The 13,990-nt window shown below is 37.6% G+C and overlaps 2 protein-coding genes across 3 annotated transcripts in view; both read left to right on the top strand.

Moving 5' to 3' along the window:
* The window catches only part of LOC119787056 (phospholipid-transporting ATPase ABCA1-like), a 37,386-nt gene extending 30,465 nt beyond the window's left edge, over positions 1 to 6,921 (top strand). For both annotated transcript variants that reach the window (XM_038290689.1, XM_038290682.1), the window contains exons 33-49: positions 9 to 41; positions 145 to 250; positions 346 to 420; positions 1,097 to 1,266; positions 1,358 to 1,535; positions 1,906 to 2,021; positions 2,118 to 2,262; positions 2,360 to 2,483; positions 2,590 to 2,719; positions 2,847 to 3,030; positions 3,125 to 3,231; positions 3,329 to 3,470; positions 3,599 to 3,733; positions 3,847 to 3,950; positions 4,069 to 4,161; positions 4,468 to 4,711; positions 4,906 to 6,921. In XM_038290689.1, the coding sequence (XP_038146617.1) occupies positions 9 to 41; positions 145 to 250; positions 346 to 420; positions 1,097 to 1,266; positions 1,358 to 1,535; positions 1,906 to 2,021; positions 2,118 to 2,262; positions 2,360 to 2,483; positions 2,590 to 2,719; positions 2,847 to 3,030; positions 3,125 to 3,231; positions 3,329 to 3,470; positions 3,599 to 3,733; positions 3,847 to 3,950; positions 4,069 to 4,161; positions 4,468 to 4,711; positions 4,906 to 5,049 (2,230 nt within the window). In that variant the 3' untranslated portion in view covers positions 5,050 to 6,921. The remainder of the gene's footprint in view (positions 1 to 8; positions 42 to 144; positions 251 to 345; positions 421 to 1,096; positions 1,267 to 1,357; positions 1,536 to 1,905; positions 2,022 to 2,117; positions 2,263 to 2,359; positions 2,484 to 2,589; positions 2,720 to 2,846; positions 3,031 to 3,124; positions 3,232 to 3,328; positions 3,471 to 3,598; positions 3,734 to 3,846; positions 3,951 to 4,068; positions 4,162 to 4,467; positions 4,712 to 4,905) is intronic.
* Positions 6,922 to 9,090: 2,169 nt separating this feature from the next.
* spink4 (serine peptidase inhibitor, Kazal type 4) lies at positions 9,091 to 10,350 on the top strand. Its single transcript, XM_038290700.1, has 4 exons — positions 9,091 to 9,235; positions 9,589 to 9,620; positions 9,699 to 9,811; positions 10,222 to 10,350. Exons 1-4 carry the CDS (start codon positions 9,184 to 9,186, stop codon positions 10,265 to 10,267), a joined length of 243 nt encoding a protein of 80 aa, XP_038146628.1. The 5' UTR covers positions 9,091 to 9,183; the 3' UTR covers positions 10,268 to 10,350.
* The last annotated feature ends 3,640 nt before the right edge of the window (positions 10,351 to 13,990 follow it).

The following is a 13,990-nucleotide window of genomic DNA, read 5'->3' on the forward strand; positions in this document are numbered from 1 at the left end:
TTTTACAGCTTAAACAACAAGATCTGGGTCAACGAGTTCAGGTACATTATGGGACATTGTGTGTCTTTAAGTAAACCTAATGTTGGTCTGAATGCATATCTAATGTGAGCAACACTGATGGAAAATGTCCGCTCTGCACTTTAGATATGGGGGATTTTCTCTTGGTGCACGAAGTTCCCAGGTGTTGGCCCACACAGATGAAGTTGATTATGCCATTTTGCAACTGAGGAAACGCTTCGAACTGGAAAGGGTAGGAAGTGTAGACTTCTAATGCGTCAGTGTGAAGACTGTCTGTTTCCACACCAGCTAAAGAAGTCTCTTCCACTCTTCCTCCCCATCCTTTAGGGAACGGCGGCCGATCGGTTCTTCGCCAGTCTCTCTGGTTTCATCCAAGGACTGGACTCCGAGAATAACGTCAAGGTAAGCATGAAAACACACATTCAGCAGCAGAGTGCTTTCAAACAACCTTTTTTTTCCTTTTAAACTCTTCATACAGATTATTTTCAGTTTCTGTTTTTTATTTTCAAACTTCAAAACTGAGTTTAGAAAAACTACAGAGGCACTCTACTTTTCTTCCTCTCATATTTATAGCAAAGCTGATGATTATTTGCACAAGAAATGGGGGTTAGAAGTGGTGCGTCAGCAAGTGTCTTCCTGTGTGAAACAATGACTGAGAACTAATTGTGTAAATCACTTAAGATTGTATAGATCAGAAATACTTAATTCAAGTTTAAATAAATACATTTGTTGATTTCTTTCCTTGTCTTACTTTTTTTATTGTGTAGTTATTCTAAATGGAACATGTTCTGTTTTCAATGAGATCAGTGATGGTGCCTCCTGTCTCCTCTTTCTGACTTTTCTGTAACAAAAGCCTTCCAGTTTAAAGTTCAGAAAATAGCCTATTCAATAAGTACATTGAGGTTTTTGAGGGTAGTTATATGTTAACTCCACACAAAATACTAAAAATGTAAAGAATAAAGTCCTGTTAACTGAAATGGTGTCCAATTAGAGGACAGGCAGTAGATCCCTGACCCGGCAGTTGAAACCATACAGGCTTTGCGGTGTTATATTTCACATTATCCTTACTTCCATCTAGATTTGGTTTAACAACAAAGGCTGGCACAGCATTAGCTCCTTCCTCAATGTGATGAACAACGCCATTCTGCGATCAAGTCTGCCTCCTGGTAAAGACCCCGCCAAATTTGGCATCACAGCTTACAACCATCCCCTGAATCTCACCAAGGAGCAACTTTCACAAGTTGCACTGTAAGTGTTGCAGTCTGTCTGACATATATGAGCACATTTTCCCAAAATATCCTTGCATATGTTATATACAATTCTCATTTTTACCTTTTAGGATGACAACATCGGTGGATGTTCTGGTGTCCATTTGTGTTATCTTCGCCATGTCCTTCGTCCCTGCCAGTTTCGTGGTCTTTCTTATCCAGGAGAGGGTGACCAAAGCCAAACATATGCAGTTCATCAGTGGAGTGCAACCTCTCCTCTACTGGCTGGCCAACTTTGTATGGGATATGGTGAGTCATTACAGAATCAGAATGCTGGAAAAATTATCCAAACATATTCAAAAATTCCTTCAATTAAGTCTACTTTCTCTTAATTTAAGCAGATGAATACAATGATATGGAAATGGAAGGAGTATTTTGGCCTTAGACTAAGATTAGTAGATATTATTCAGTTGAATTAAGATTTTAAAAGGTATTTTTTCTTATTTTATGTGTGAATGATTTTACTGATCTGCTCAAATCAATGGAAAATACATTTATTTCAAGGAAAATTAACTTAATTAGCTTTCGGGTTTTTCAGTGCATCACTCAAGTGGAGAAGAAATCCAACTTTCTTTATAGAAACGTGACAAGATTCTCTCCTTTCTTCCATCTCTTGCAGTGTAACTACATCGTTCCAGCCACGCTAGTGATCATCATATTTGTCTGTTTCCAACAAGACGCCTATGTTTCTTCCACCAATCTGCCAGTGCTAGCCCTGCTGCTCCTACTCTATGGGTAAATGGAATCAAAATGCAGGACTGACTCCTCATTTTAACCGTATTCAACAATATCATGTAAATTTATATTTGGCTTTTTACTTTTTTTTTTCAGGTGGTCAATCACCCCACTGATGTACCCAGCCTCCTTCTTTTTTAAGATCCCCAGCACTGCCTATGTGGTTCTAACTAGTGTCAACATACTGATCGGAATCAATGGCAGCGTCTCCACGTTTGTCTTGGAGTTGTTTGGAAGTAATGTAAGTAAATGTTAAAAGTGTTAGATCATATTTTTAGAGCTTTCCCCCCTAAAAATATAAGAACGGTAATTCTGAATTTATTATACTCCTCTTTCAGGATATCGGCGGTGTTAATGACATCTTAAAGAACGTCTTCCTCATCTTCCCACACTTCTGCCTGGGTAGGGGACTGATTGATATGGTGAAGAATCAAGCCATGGCTGATGCTTTGGAGAGATTTGGTAAGTACGCCAAGACTACATTTAACAAATTTTTATATTAATGTTCGGCTAAAACTAGAAAAGTCTGATAAGGGTCGACGTTAAATACGTAAAATGTCTGCTGCAGGTGAAAATCGGTTTCGCTCTCCTTTGGCATGGGACATGGTGGGAAAGAACCTGTTTGCCATGGCCATAGAGGGCGTTATATTCTTCTGCATCACCGTCCTCATTCAGTATCGCTTCTGCTTCAAAGCTAGGTTAGTGAAGAAAAAAAAACACACACCCAAAACTCATTACTGAAAACATAAGTTGGACATTTATATTTAAGACCATTAAGGTCAAGTATGTCTGTAATTTAAATTCTCCTCTTTTAAAACTCCTCAGGTCCTCCACCAGTCATCTGAAACCTATTGGAGAAGAAGATGAAGATGTTGCCAGAGAGCGTCAGAGGATCCTGAGCGGTGGTGGACATTTGGACATTCTGGAGCTGAGGGAGCTCACCAAGATTTACAAGCGGAAACAGAAGCCGGCCGTGGACCGGCTGTGTGTTGGCATTCCTCCAGGAGAGGTATGTCACAGCTTACAGAAAACATAAAAAAAAATATACAAGATGCTTCCTATTTTTTTATACTGATAGTTGACATATTTTTTTTTTCTTGTAGTGTTTTGGTTTGCTTGGGGTTAATGGGGCAGGGAAGACCAGCACCTTCAAAATGTTGACAGGAGACTCGGATGTCACTAGCGGTGAAGCCTACTTAGCTGGCAAGAGGTATAACACTAGACAAGCTAAACCTTTTATTTTGAAGTGAAAATAATATGTGAAAATCCTTAAGGGTAATGTTCTTTGATGTTTTTTCTCCTTCCAGTGTGACCACAGAGATCAATGAGGTGCACCAGAACATGGGCTACTGTCCTCAGTTTGATGCTATCAATGATCTTTTGACTGGGAGAGAGCACCTGGAGTTCTACGCTATCCTGAGAGGAGTACCTGAGAAGGAAGTCTGTGAGGTCAGCAATAAAAAAACATTCATCTTTCATATCTGATTATAGTCATTACATCTTTGTCAAACAAAGAACAAATTAAACTGGCTGCAAAGTTGGTCTATAAAGATGGCAATACTCTATATTTCCACTAGGTGGCAGAATGGGGTATCCGAAAACTGGGTTTGGTCAAATATGTGGACAAATCAGCTGGAAGCTACAGTGGAGGAAACATGAGGAAACTCTCCACTGCCATTGCACTAATAGGAGGACCGCCTGTTGTGTTTCTGGTCAGTGAGCTTACAGATATATTCATATAAAGATAACTAGTATCACTAGACCCCAGACGGATGTGTTACAGTGTATATTTTAGCTAATTGTATTTTTATCACTTTTTTAACAGGATGAACCAACAACAGGAATGGACCCCAAGGCCCGACGAGCCCTCTGGAACGCCATCCTGAGTATAATAAAGGAGGGGCGATCCGTGGTCCTCACCTCTCACAGGTTAGCCAGAGCATCTCTTTGAACCACTGCTAACATTTAATGGTTTCAATTGATGAATGGAACCATTTATTTATGTTCCTGTGTTAAATATCTTTTTTTCTCTCATGGGATACTACAGTATGGAGGAGTGTGAGGCACTCTGCACCAGAATGGCCATCATGGTGAACGGCAGGTTCCGCTGTCTGGGCAGTGTGCAGCACCTTAAAAACAGGTAGGGGGGCGCTGAAAACCTTTCATTACATTCTAGCAGAATAGAAGCTAAATTGGGAAGATTTAGTAAAATTGACCTAATATTAAACTGAAAACTAACTTTTTTGAGGTGCTTAGATCAATCTTGCAACAATTTAATTTTAAAATATATCGTTTAGAGTCTTATGTGTGTCTGTTGTGTTTTTTTTATAAACTTTAATTTTGCTTATCAATTACGAAATATAGTCTGGAAACTCATAAAAAATACCAGGTTCTGAAAATGATCCACCACTGACAGATCTATCAAAATGTCTGTGTGTTCCATCAGGTTCGGAGATGGCTACACCATCATCTTGCGAGTGGCGGGGCCGGATCCAGAGCTGCGGCCCGTTATGGAGTTCATAGAGCGGGAGCTCCCGGGGAGCACGTTAAAAGAGAAACACCGCAACATGCTGCAGTACCAGCTCCCATCTTCCCTCACCTCCCTCGCACGAATCTTCTCCCTCCTCACAAAGAACAAGGAGGAACTCAGCATAGAAGACTACTCTGTCTCTCAGACTACTTTAGACCAAGTAAGCAAGAATTCGACAAATCAATCCAATCAAATTGGAAAACATAATCAAAATTTCTGATATTAGATCAATATGTTCCAAAGGAATAAGCGTAAAAGCAATAGAAAACTTGGTTATAATCACCCTGTCTAAGATGTAGGACTGATCCTGAGTAATATTTATTTGTTTTCTTTTTTTTTTCTCCTCTCACTCAGGTGTTTGTTAACTTCGCCAAGGACCAAAGTGACGAGGACCACTTAAAAGATGTCCACCTGAGCAAGCGGGATGCGGTTGTGGTAGACCTTTCCCAATTAAACTCTTTCCTCATGGACAGCAAGACAAAAGAGAGCTGCGTCTAAGCTGTGCTTCACCCGGCCTCCCAACAAAACGCGGACCACAAACTTCAGTGGGAGAGGAACTATGGTCATTTTTTTTATTTCTATTTTTTAGTCTGTTTTTAATTGTCATCATTCTCAGTGGACCTGCAGCTCATCGCACAGCCTCTGATGGAGGCAATGACAGCAGGTTTCATGACAGACACTGAATCGATGAAAACTCAATGCAAATCAATGCAAGTAATACGAATATATTTAAGATTAGAAGATAGCTGTGTAAAGGTTGGAGACTGGAGCTTCTCCTCTTCATGACTTGGACTGGAAGAAAAGACACTTGAAACGTCGGGATCTTGATTCTCCTCTCGACTGGAAAGTCTGGGTTACTGACTTGATGGACAAAACACTTCAGGGGATTAAACAAGGCGAAACCCGTAGGTTTTTAACCCCGCCCCTTGGAGCAGAGAGCAGCAGTCTGCTGGACTGCCTGTAAGTGACTGCAGAGTTTATGACGTTGTAAAACAAAGTCATTCAAATCATTCACTGCCAGCTGTTGAAAGATGGACTGACTTATTTTTATTCAGGGTCAAACCTTTCTCAATTTCTATTCGTTACCAAGCGCAGTTTTTTTTCTATATATATAATGCAAGAAATGGATAAAAAAAACGGAAATCCCATTTCAGTCTCAAATGTGCAATCGTCTGTTCATTTTGATAATCTGAAAAACAATTCCTTTCAATTAAGCATGTTAAAGTTGTTTCTCACGGTTGTATAATACGGCGAAACAATCAGATTTTTCTTTCTATTTTATGTATTTGGTGTTCTTGATGTCCTTAACATTGTCCAGCACAGTGCCTATTCTGGAGGAGCGTTAAAGTCGAGCACTCCATTAAAAACAACAATGTATGTAGGCTGCCAAGGATTGTATGAGGCAAGAACCAACATGCAGCAAAGCACATGGAAAATAGTTTTATTTTACAATATTGTTGAATAACATCATGTTTTTTTTGTTTGTTTTTTTACTGTCCTTCATTGTTAGAATTAAAAAACAAAAAAAATAGTGTTTCCCTTATGTCGGGTTAAGATGTACATTCTGCTCTTCTGGCTTTATTCATCCGGCCCTCTGTAAAAAGGCCACAGTGTGTAATATCAGCAGCTCTGGTTGATCCTTCAATCTGTTTGCATTGAGAAGTCTGAGCTGAAATATGGGAATGTTTTGGCTATGGCCTTTGAGAGGACACAGTGGGAGCACTTCAGATCTGAGCCAGCACTGCATGAACAATATGTAAAGTTGCAATTTTGTGATGTTAACACTGGAGTGAACTAAATATTTGTGTGCCAAACAAAGCTGAAGTTGTATCGTTGACCAACCAGCAAAAGGAGATGAGTGTTTTATCAGGATCATCCATCAGCTCAGTTAGAAATTTCCACCTCTTACTGTTATCAGCTGGAATTGTTATAAAAGGTGTGATCTCTCTTTCTCTCTCTCTGTTATGACTCGATTTTAAGTTTCTTTCATTGTGTGGAGAAATTGCCAAAGTCTGTCCACATCTAATAACAGCAATGTAAAATGAGACATTTTTTTAACACCAAAACAATAAGTCAGACTTAGGGAGGACCATTTTAATACTGCTTTTAATAATTTACTGTCCCAAAAATGAATCGTCCATGATTGAAACTGATGGCAGATTGTCATTACAGGTGCTCTTTGTTGTGCAAAAACTTGGAAGGGGTTCCAATTATCTCGGGGATTTGCTAACAATAAACTGAGGACTTTATCATCTTCCTTATAACCCCTCGTTTTAAAAAAAAAAAATCTGAGCACTTTATGGGCTGAACTGCCCTTTGTTTCCATTTCGTAGAAGTAGAGATGTAAAGACAAATCTCTGCACTGGAAAACAGACACGACAAAACAAAACCACACCACTGAAGTGAAATATTTGCTAGAAACTTGAAGTAGAGAACAAAGGCTTGTTTATCTAGAAGAAATGTGATTAAAATAAGTGAAGAGGGAGAAAAGTGGAAATAGTTGTGAGAAAGAGAGAAATACAGGACAGAATGAGGGTGGTAAATTTTTCTCTTTTCATTCTCAATATTATTCTTTGTTTACATTTTAAAGTATTACAGCTGTTTGTCTGTTACCCATTGTGAGTAGTTATTCTTTACATTAATAAAAAATGTTGACAAAAAACAAATGGCTCTTCATTTTATTGTTTTTGCTCTCATTAAATTTGGTTTCATGTACAGCTGGTTGAATAAGCATTGCACATGCTGATTGTTTTTCATGTAAACGTGTTTCAAAATTGGTAACTAATAGACTATATCTATGTAAAAAAAACACATTAATGAAAAATATAAACTAATGAACGAGTCTATAAAAATGTTATATAAGGTGAAATAACACATGGATGTTTTGAATGCTTAAAGGTAGAAAACCTTTCTTTGGTTATTCTGTACCTCAAGACCCTTTCTTTATGGAAAATAGTGCTTGGCAAAAAAAAAATTACAATAATTTATCAAAAGAGAAAATATTGATAACAATGATAAAGGTAAGCTGTTAAAGATCAGTGATTCATGTGATACTATAGCTACTATAGATGACTGACACACTATATATCAGGAAACCATTAAAAAAATTTATAAAATAGAGTCAAGATTTTAGACAACAAAGAACTTCATCTACATCATTTTTTTAGTTAGATATTAACATATTACCCTTTAGCATTTACAGTCATCAATATTTGGTAAGATAATAATTTAATGATAATAAACAATCCATTAAATCCTCTAATTCTGAAGGCAAGTAAATGCAAGGGAAGTTTATATAAATGACACAGTTGTGTTAAATACATAATTCTGAGCTCTTGTCATAAATAAAATAAGAAAAATTGCAGATCAGGTGATTGCTACACTGTGGAGCAATGGGTAGCTCTGCTGCCTTGCAGCAAGAAGGTTCTGGGTTTGATACCCAGCCCGGGGTCTTTCTGCATGGTGTCTTCATGTTCTCCGCTGCTTGCATGGGTTATCTCTGCGCAGAACTCGGGCTTCCTACCAAAAAAATTACTTTTAGGTTAGTTGTCCTTAGGTGTGGGTGAATAGATGTTTATCCTGTTCGTTGTCTCTGTGTTGCCCTGCGATCGACTGGCAACCTGTCCAGGGTGTACCTCACATCTCGCCTGTAGACAGCTGGTGATAGGCACCAGCACCCCTCTAAAATGGTACAAAAAGCTAAAACTGACCAAAAACGTTAAAAAAAAGACCACTCTGAAGAAATCCGTTTTTTAATCTTGATTTAAAGCATCTTAGGATTTCAACCCTTTAAGTTATTTTTAATACTGTAATACTTTTAATTTTATGTTTGCATTGAAACAAATATTATATGAGACGAATTTTAATAAAAAAATAGAAAAAAGTATATTATTATTATTTTGTCCATATTACCCATATTAATCAGGAGTGATCCCCAATCCCCCCCACCCCCCACCCCCCCTCGTTCCTGAATCCGATTGGGTGATACTAACATCTTCATGTTCTTTCTCCAAAACAAACTTACGTTCCTTGGATGTGTCTTTAGCATCACTGTCTGGCTGAAAATGTCACTTTTATTTTTCCTTCTCCATCTTAGGAGTCAGCATTTGATAGCATCCTTGTACTTTATTCCAGCGCTCCGTTCTTCTTTCATATGAAAACTGCTGGTATGACATGCTGAGAAACAGTCCCCACTGCAATAATCGTTCCTTCAAACTTCACTGCCAGAATAACGTTTCAGTGCTGATGTGCAGCACCTTTTCATCTCCTGGTATTGAGTGTTGATGGTGCAAAGCAGTGCTGAGATTCAGTGGATTTATATACCATAGATTATATCAATCTTTCTATCAACATATGAAAAAAATATGCATAGATATACAGAAAGAAATTGACCATATATCTATATACTTTATATTTTATTTCTGCAGAATTATCACATGTTGGTTGGTACCTGCAGTTTTATTATCAAAGTTCATAATGTGTGATGATGACTAAGTCATGAGGGTGTGCAAACAGCTGCCAAACTCCCACACATAAACACACAGAAAAACACACTGATATGCACACACACATTTAGAAAAGCAGTAAAGGCAGCTGTTTCTGTTCGCTCTCAGTTATTCATCTACCAACACCATGAAAGGGAGATTTGTTGTGCTGGGACTTCTGCTTTTCTGTGTCGCAGCAGGTAAAACTAAGTATTATTTAGTAAAAATGTGTATTTTAACTGTGTTTTTTTTTTAAAGTTTTTATATGAAAACTAGTTTCAATGATTTCAGCTCTGTTAATAACTAAGCCTACTTCGAATACGCTTATTTGATGGTAAAAACTACATTAAAGTCGACTGCTTAAAAAAGGAAGCATATGAAATCAATCGAAATTAACTTAATAAAAGATGCTTTAAGGTTTAAGTCTTGCTGGCTTAATGTATATAGATATCCAACACCTTATTTTGATATAAACTGTGATGTCAACAAAAATTTTCTGTAAGTTTGTTTTATAGAAAGATAGATATATATATTTTACTGATTTTTTTTAAAGATGCTGCAGTGAAGTCTGGACTCATGAAAAAGGTAAAATGAATTTTAGAAATAAACAGTTTTTTGTGCTCCAACTACAAGTTATATTAAACTCTATCTAATATTTGACAGCCTACTTGTCGGAACGCGGACGAGAATAGGGCATGCCCAATGAACTTTGCACCTGTGTGCGGCAGTGATGGAAACACCTATGCCAACGAATGTGCGCTCTGTGTGCAGAGACAGTGAGTCCACACAGCTGCTTCACACTTCATCCATCCACACACTGATTTTAAGTCACTTCATATGATTTTATTGAAAAATTAATACTTTAGTTACCCCCTGGATGCAAACTAGGATACATCCAGAAAGTTTTCATGCTTAAAGAATCGCTCCTTTTTCTTTTTTTTTTAAATATAGGTAAAAAATCAATCATTATGAGTGATGAAGATAATAAAAAAAAAATAATTAAACCAAATAGAAAAAAACAACAAATTCCTATGTTACCTTGACACAAATATACATACCTAACACATAATGTTAGCTTTAAGAAAAGTAATTCCTCTTCTCTCATGAGTTGATGGTTTTCTTTGTTGAGCTACATTGCTAGAAAGAATGAATCATCTGCTGTCTGATGTCACGATTCTCTCCTCAGAGTAACCAAAACGGACATCATGATCGCCAAGGATGGAAGCTGTTAACCGGTGGTTATTAAGGCCATGTGAGGAGGCACAACAGAAAAATTACATCCACTGGCTGCAATAAAGTCAAAGTTTCAACCATCTGTTTGCTTCTGATTTATTCCTTAATATTGTGCAACAAGGTATGCCGTATAATGGGTACATAAGGCAGGTTAAAGAGATCAGTAATGCTGAGTATGCAATACGTACTGCCTTGCAAAAGTATTCATATCAGTTAAACATTTACATATTTTGCTGAGCTACAATCATTCATTGAACACAGTGCATCACATGAGCATGAAGCAGAAGGAAATAATAAACAGCTTACAGTTTATTATGGATTAGAAAACCTAAAAGGTGTGGATCCAGACCCCACATGATTTAAAACATTTATAAATGTTGAGTCCGATGGCAGTGTCTAATTTCACTTGTGCAGCTTCTCCTAGTTGTATGACAAAGCCCTCCAGAGTGTCTGGGACCAGGCTACACATGATATAAATTAGCCAATGAGCTGCTGTCAGTCTGGGTTGCTGCTTCTAGCTACTTTTACACTGTGTGTAGTATTTCGACCACATCATTCTTTTCATACATATTGTCCTACTCCAAGCTGTATGGGCTTGAAAGCCAGCTACCAATTAAATAAATCAGGTGGTGTGCATCTCTATAATGAGAAGGGGTGTGGCCTATTGACATCAACACCCCAAGAAGCGTGTTGAAAAAAGACGACGCAAAATAACTCCCCATGAATTGAGAAGGATCAAGCATGAAGCTGCCAGGAAGCCATTAGCCACCAGATGGGCCATATTTCAGAGCTGCAAATTGTCTGGAGTGACAAGAAGCACAAGGCAATATTCAATACTCAGGGACCTGGCCAAGGTAAGGAAAGCCAAAAAAAGGCCACCTTTGAACAAAACACACAAGACACGACGTCAAGATTGCCCAAAAAATATCTGTAGATTGAGTTCTCCAAGGTGTTTTGGTCTGATGAAATTAGAGTGAGTCTTGATGGGCCAGATGAATGGGCACCAGGCTGGATCAGTAAAGGGCAGCAAGTTTCTTATCGTTTCAGATGCCAGCAAGGTGGAGGTGGGTTACTGGTATGGGCTGGTATCATCAAAGATGAGCTTGTGGGACCCTTTCGGGTTGATGATGGAGTCAAGATCAACTCCCAGACCTACTGCCAGTTTCTGGAAAACACCTTCCTCAAACAGTGGTACAAGAATACGCATCAGAATACACCACAGCGTGGCTGGCCAGAAAAAGTCTAAAAGGAGAAAAAATAATGATATGCCCCCCTTGTTCACCTGATCTGAACCCATGGAGAACCTGTGGTTCTTCATGAAATGTGAGATCTACAGGGAGGGAAACGGTCCACCTCTCTGAACAGTATCTGTGAGGCTGTGGTGGCTGCTGCATGCAATGTAGATCACAAACAGATCAAGACACTGACAGAATCTATGGATGGAAGGCTTTGGAGCATCATGGTGAAGAGAGGTGGCTATATTGGTCACTGTTTTTTTTTTTTTTTTTTTTTTTTTGAATGTCGCAAATGTTTATTTCTGAATTTTGAGTTGTTATATTGGTTTACCTGGTGAAAATAAACAAGTGAGATGGGTATACATTTGTTTTTTATTATGTTGCCTAATAATTCTGCATAGTAATGTTTACCTGCACACACAGACATCCTCATGAAACGGCCAAATCTAAAAAAAAAAAAAACAGATTAACTTCCAAAAAATACGAAACGTTGATATTGAGGAGTCTTTTGGGTTGATTAAGAACACAATTGTGGCCCAATAATAAAAATATTCCTTAAAAATACAACTGGCCTAATAATTCTGCATAAAAAAGAAAAACGGTAAGTTCGGGTGTTTTATAAAATTTGTGAATCAGGAAATTGTCTATACACCAAACTGAAGGAGTGTTGTTCTCTACTCAAAAAAACACTTTAGATTTTAAAATGAAAGAATTTTCTATTTTCTTTTTATTTAAAAAGGGAATGTATATATATATATATATATATATATATATATATATATATATATATATATATATATATATATATATATATATATATATATATATATATATATATATATATATATATATATATATAGTTGTTTCATCTATTTTATTTTCCCTTATTACTGCATTTATGAAGCTTAGTCTGATAATAATGGTAAAGTTTGATTTTACCTCTAACCCAGTCTAATCTTCCTTAGCCTCCATGTGGTTTACTTAAGCATTAACCCATGTTTTGCATCACCCATTAGAATTGGCTACCATTTCCATTTTTAAAGAAAAACACACCATATCATGATGCTGCCACCGCTATGCTTCATGTTGAGTCTTTTTAAAGTAATGTGCAGTGTGCTTTTATTTGGTAACACATAACCCTTAGCCCATAGCTCTTCTGTACCATAATGGTTGGTGAGTCTATGAAATTAATAACTGGGGATGTCTCAGTCTGAAATCTTGTGTGTTTGGGTTGTTATAGATACTGCAACATCCATCCATCCATCCATCCATCCATCCATCCATCCATCCATCCATCTTCTTCCGCTTATCCAGGGTCGGGTCGGGGGGGTAGTAGCTTCTATAGGGAGGCCCAGATGTCCCTCTCCTGTGCCACTTGGGCCAGCTTTTCCTGGGGAACCCCAAGGCCTTCCCAGGCCAGCTGAAAAACAGTCCTTCCTATGTGTCCTGGGTCTCCCTCTGGGTCCAGATCACCTCACCAGGGAGAAGCTAGGAGGCCAGACCAGATGCCCGAGCCACCTCAACTGGCTCCTCACAACATAAAGGAGCAGCGGTTCTACTCTGAGTCCTCCCCGGATGACTGAGCTCTTCACCCTATCTCTAAGGGAGAGCCCAGACACACTATGGAGAAAACCAATTTCAGTCGCTTGTATCCAGGATTTCGTTCTATCAGTCATGACCCACAGTTCTTGACTATAGATGAGGGTAGAAATGTAGATCACCTGTAAATCAAGAACTTGGCCTTCTGGCTCAGATCTCTCTTCACCTCTTTTTCTTAGCTGAGCTAAGTTACTAAGAACCACCTGATAATCAGAAAGTAACAACAAATAGTAGGTCTTAATCTTTGTATTTTATGCATCCAACTTGGTGAGGTTTGGAATCACAGAACAACAGATAAATACTGAAATAGCTCACTTTTGTTCTAATACAGCAAACACAACACCTATATAGATATGAAATACAAACAACTCATCTCTAAAATACAGGGGCAGCATTAAATAAATACATTCAGAGTGTTAAAATAATGAAAAGTGCATGCAAATTTATTTACGTATTAAAAAACTACAGTTATTTTTTTATGTAATAATCTAAAAGGTATATATCATTACTTAATGGCATATTTTATAATTTAATGGAACATTTGTGTTTTGTTTTTTTTTACAATTCATTATTACGTCTATTAACGGCAGAATAAACTTACAGCTGTTTGTTTCTTTCCGTATTTCATTTTGTTCCCTTTAACTTTTTATATTGAGAATGAGGCCATCAATAATGTGAATGATAATAAGTCACTGTATCTAAAAAGAATCGTGCAAGGCACCCAATGTCCCTTTAGAAAGTTAAAGAGTAAAAAGGCAAAAAATTGTTTAAAGAAATTTAAAAAAGTTCTAGAAAATGAAGAACAAAATGTTTTAAAAAATATAGGAACATTCTGGTTGATAAGGATAAAATAAAAAGCTTGTTGGAACAGAAGTTTTTTTGGAGCAG

This window comes from Cyprinodon tularosa, unplaced genomic scaffold, assembly GCF_016077235.1.
Source record: "Cyprinodon tularosa strain WSP-4 unplaced genomic scaffold, ASM1607723v1 ctg108, whole genome shotgun sequence".
Classification (NCBI taxonomy): domain Eukaryota; kingdom Metazoa; phylum Chordata; class Actinopteri; order Cyprinodontiformes; family Cyprinodontidae; genus Cyprinodon; species Cyprinodon tularosa.

Excerpts from the sequence above, each read along its gene's own strand:
- spink4 (XM_038290700.1), top strand. The coding sequence starts at position 9,184 with ATGAAAGGGAGATTTGTTGTGCTGGGACTTCTGCTTTTCTGTGTCGCA. Across the intron at positions 9,236-9,588 it reads GCTTTTCTGTGTCGCAGCAG|ATGCTGCAGTGAAGTCTGGA; the intron begins GTAAAACTAAGT and ends TTTTTTTTAAAG. Across the intron at positions 9,621-9,698 it reads AGTCTGGACTCATGAAAAAG|CCTACTTGTCGGAACGCGGA; the intron begins GTAAAATGAATT and ends AATATTTGACAG.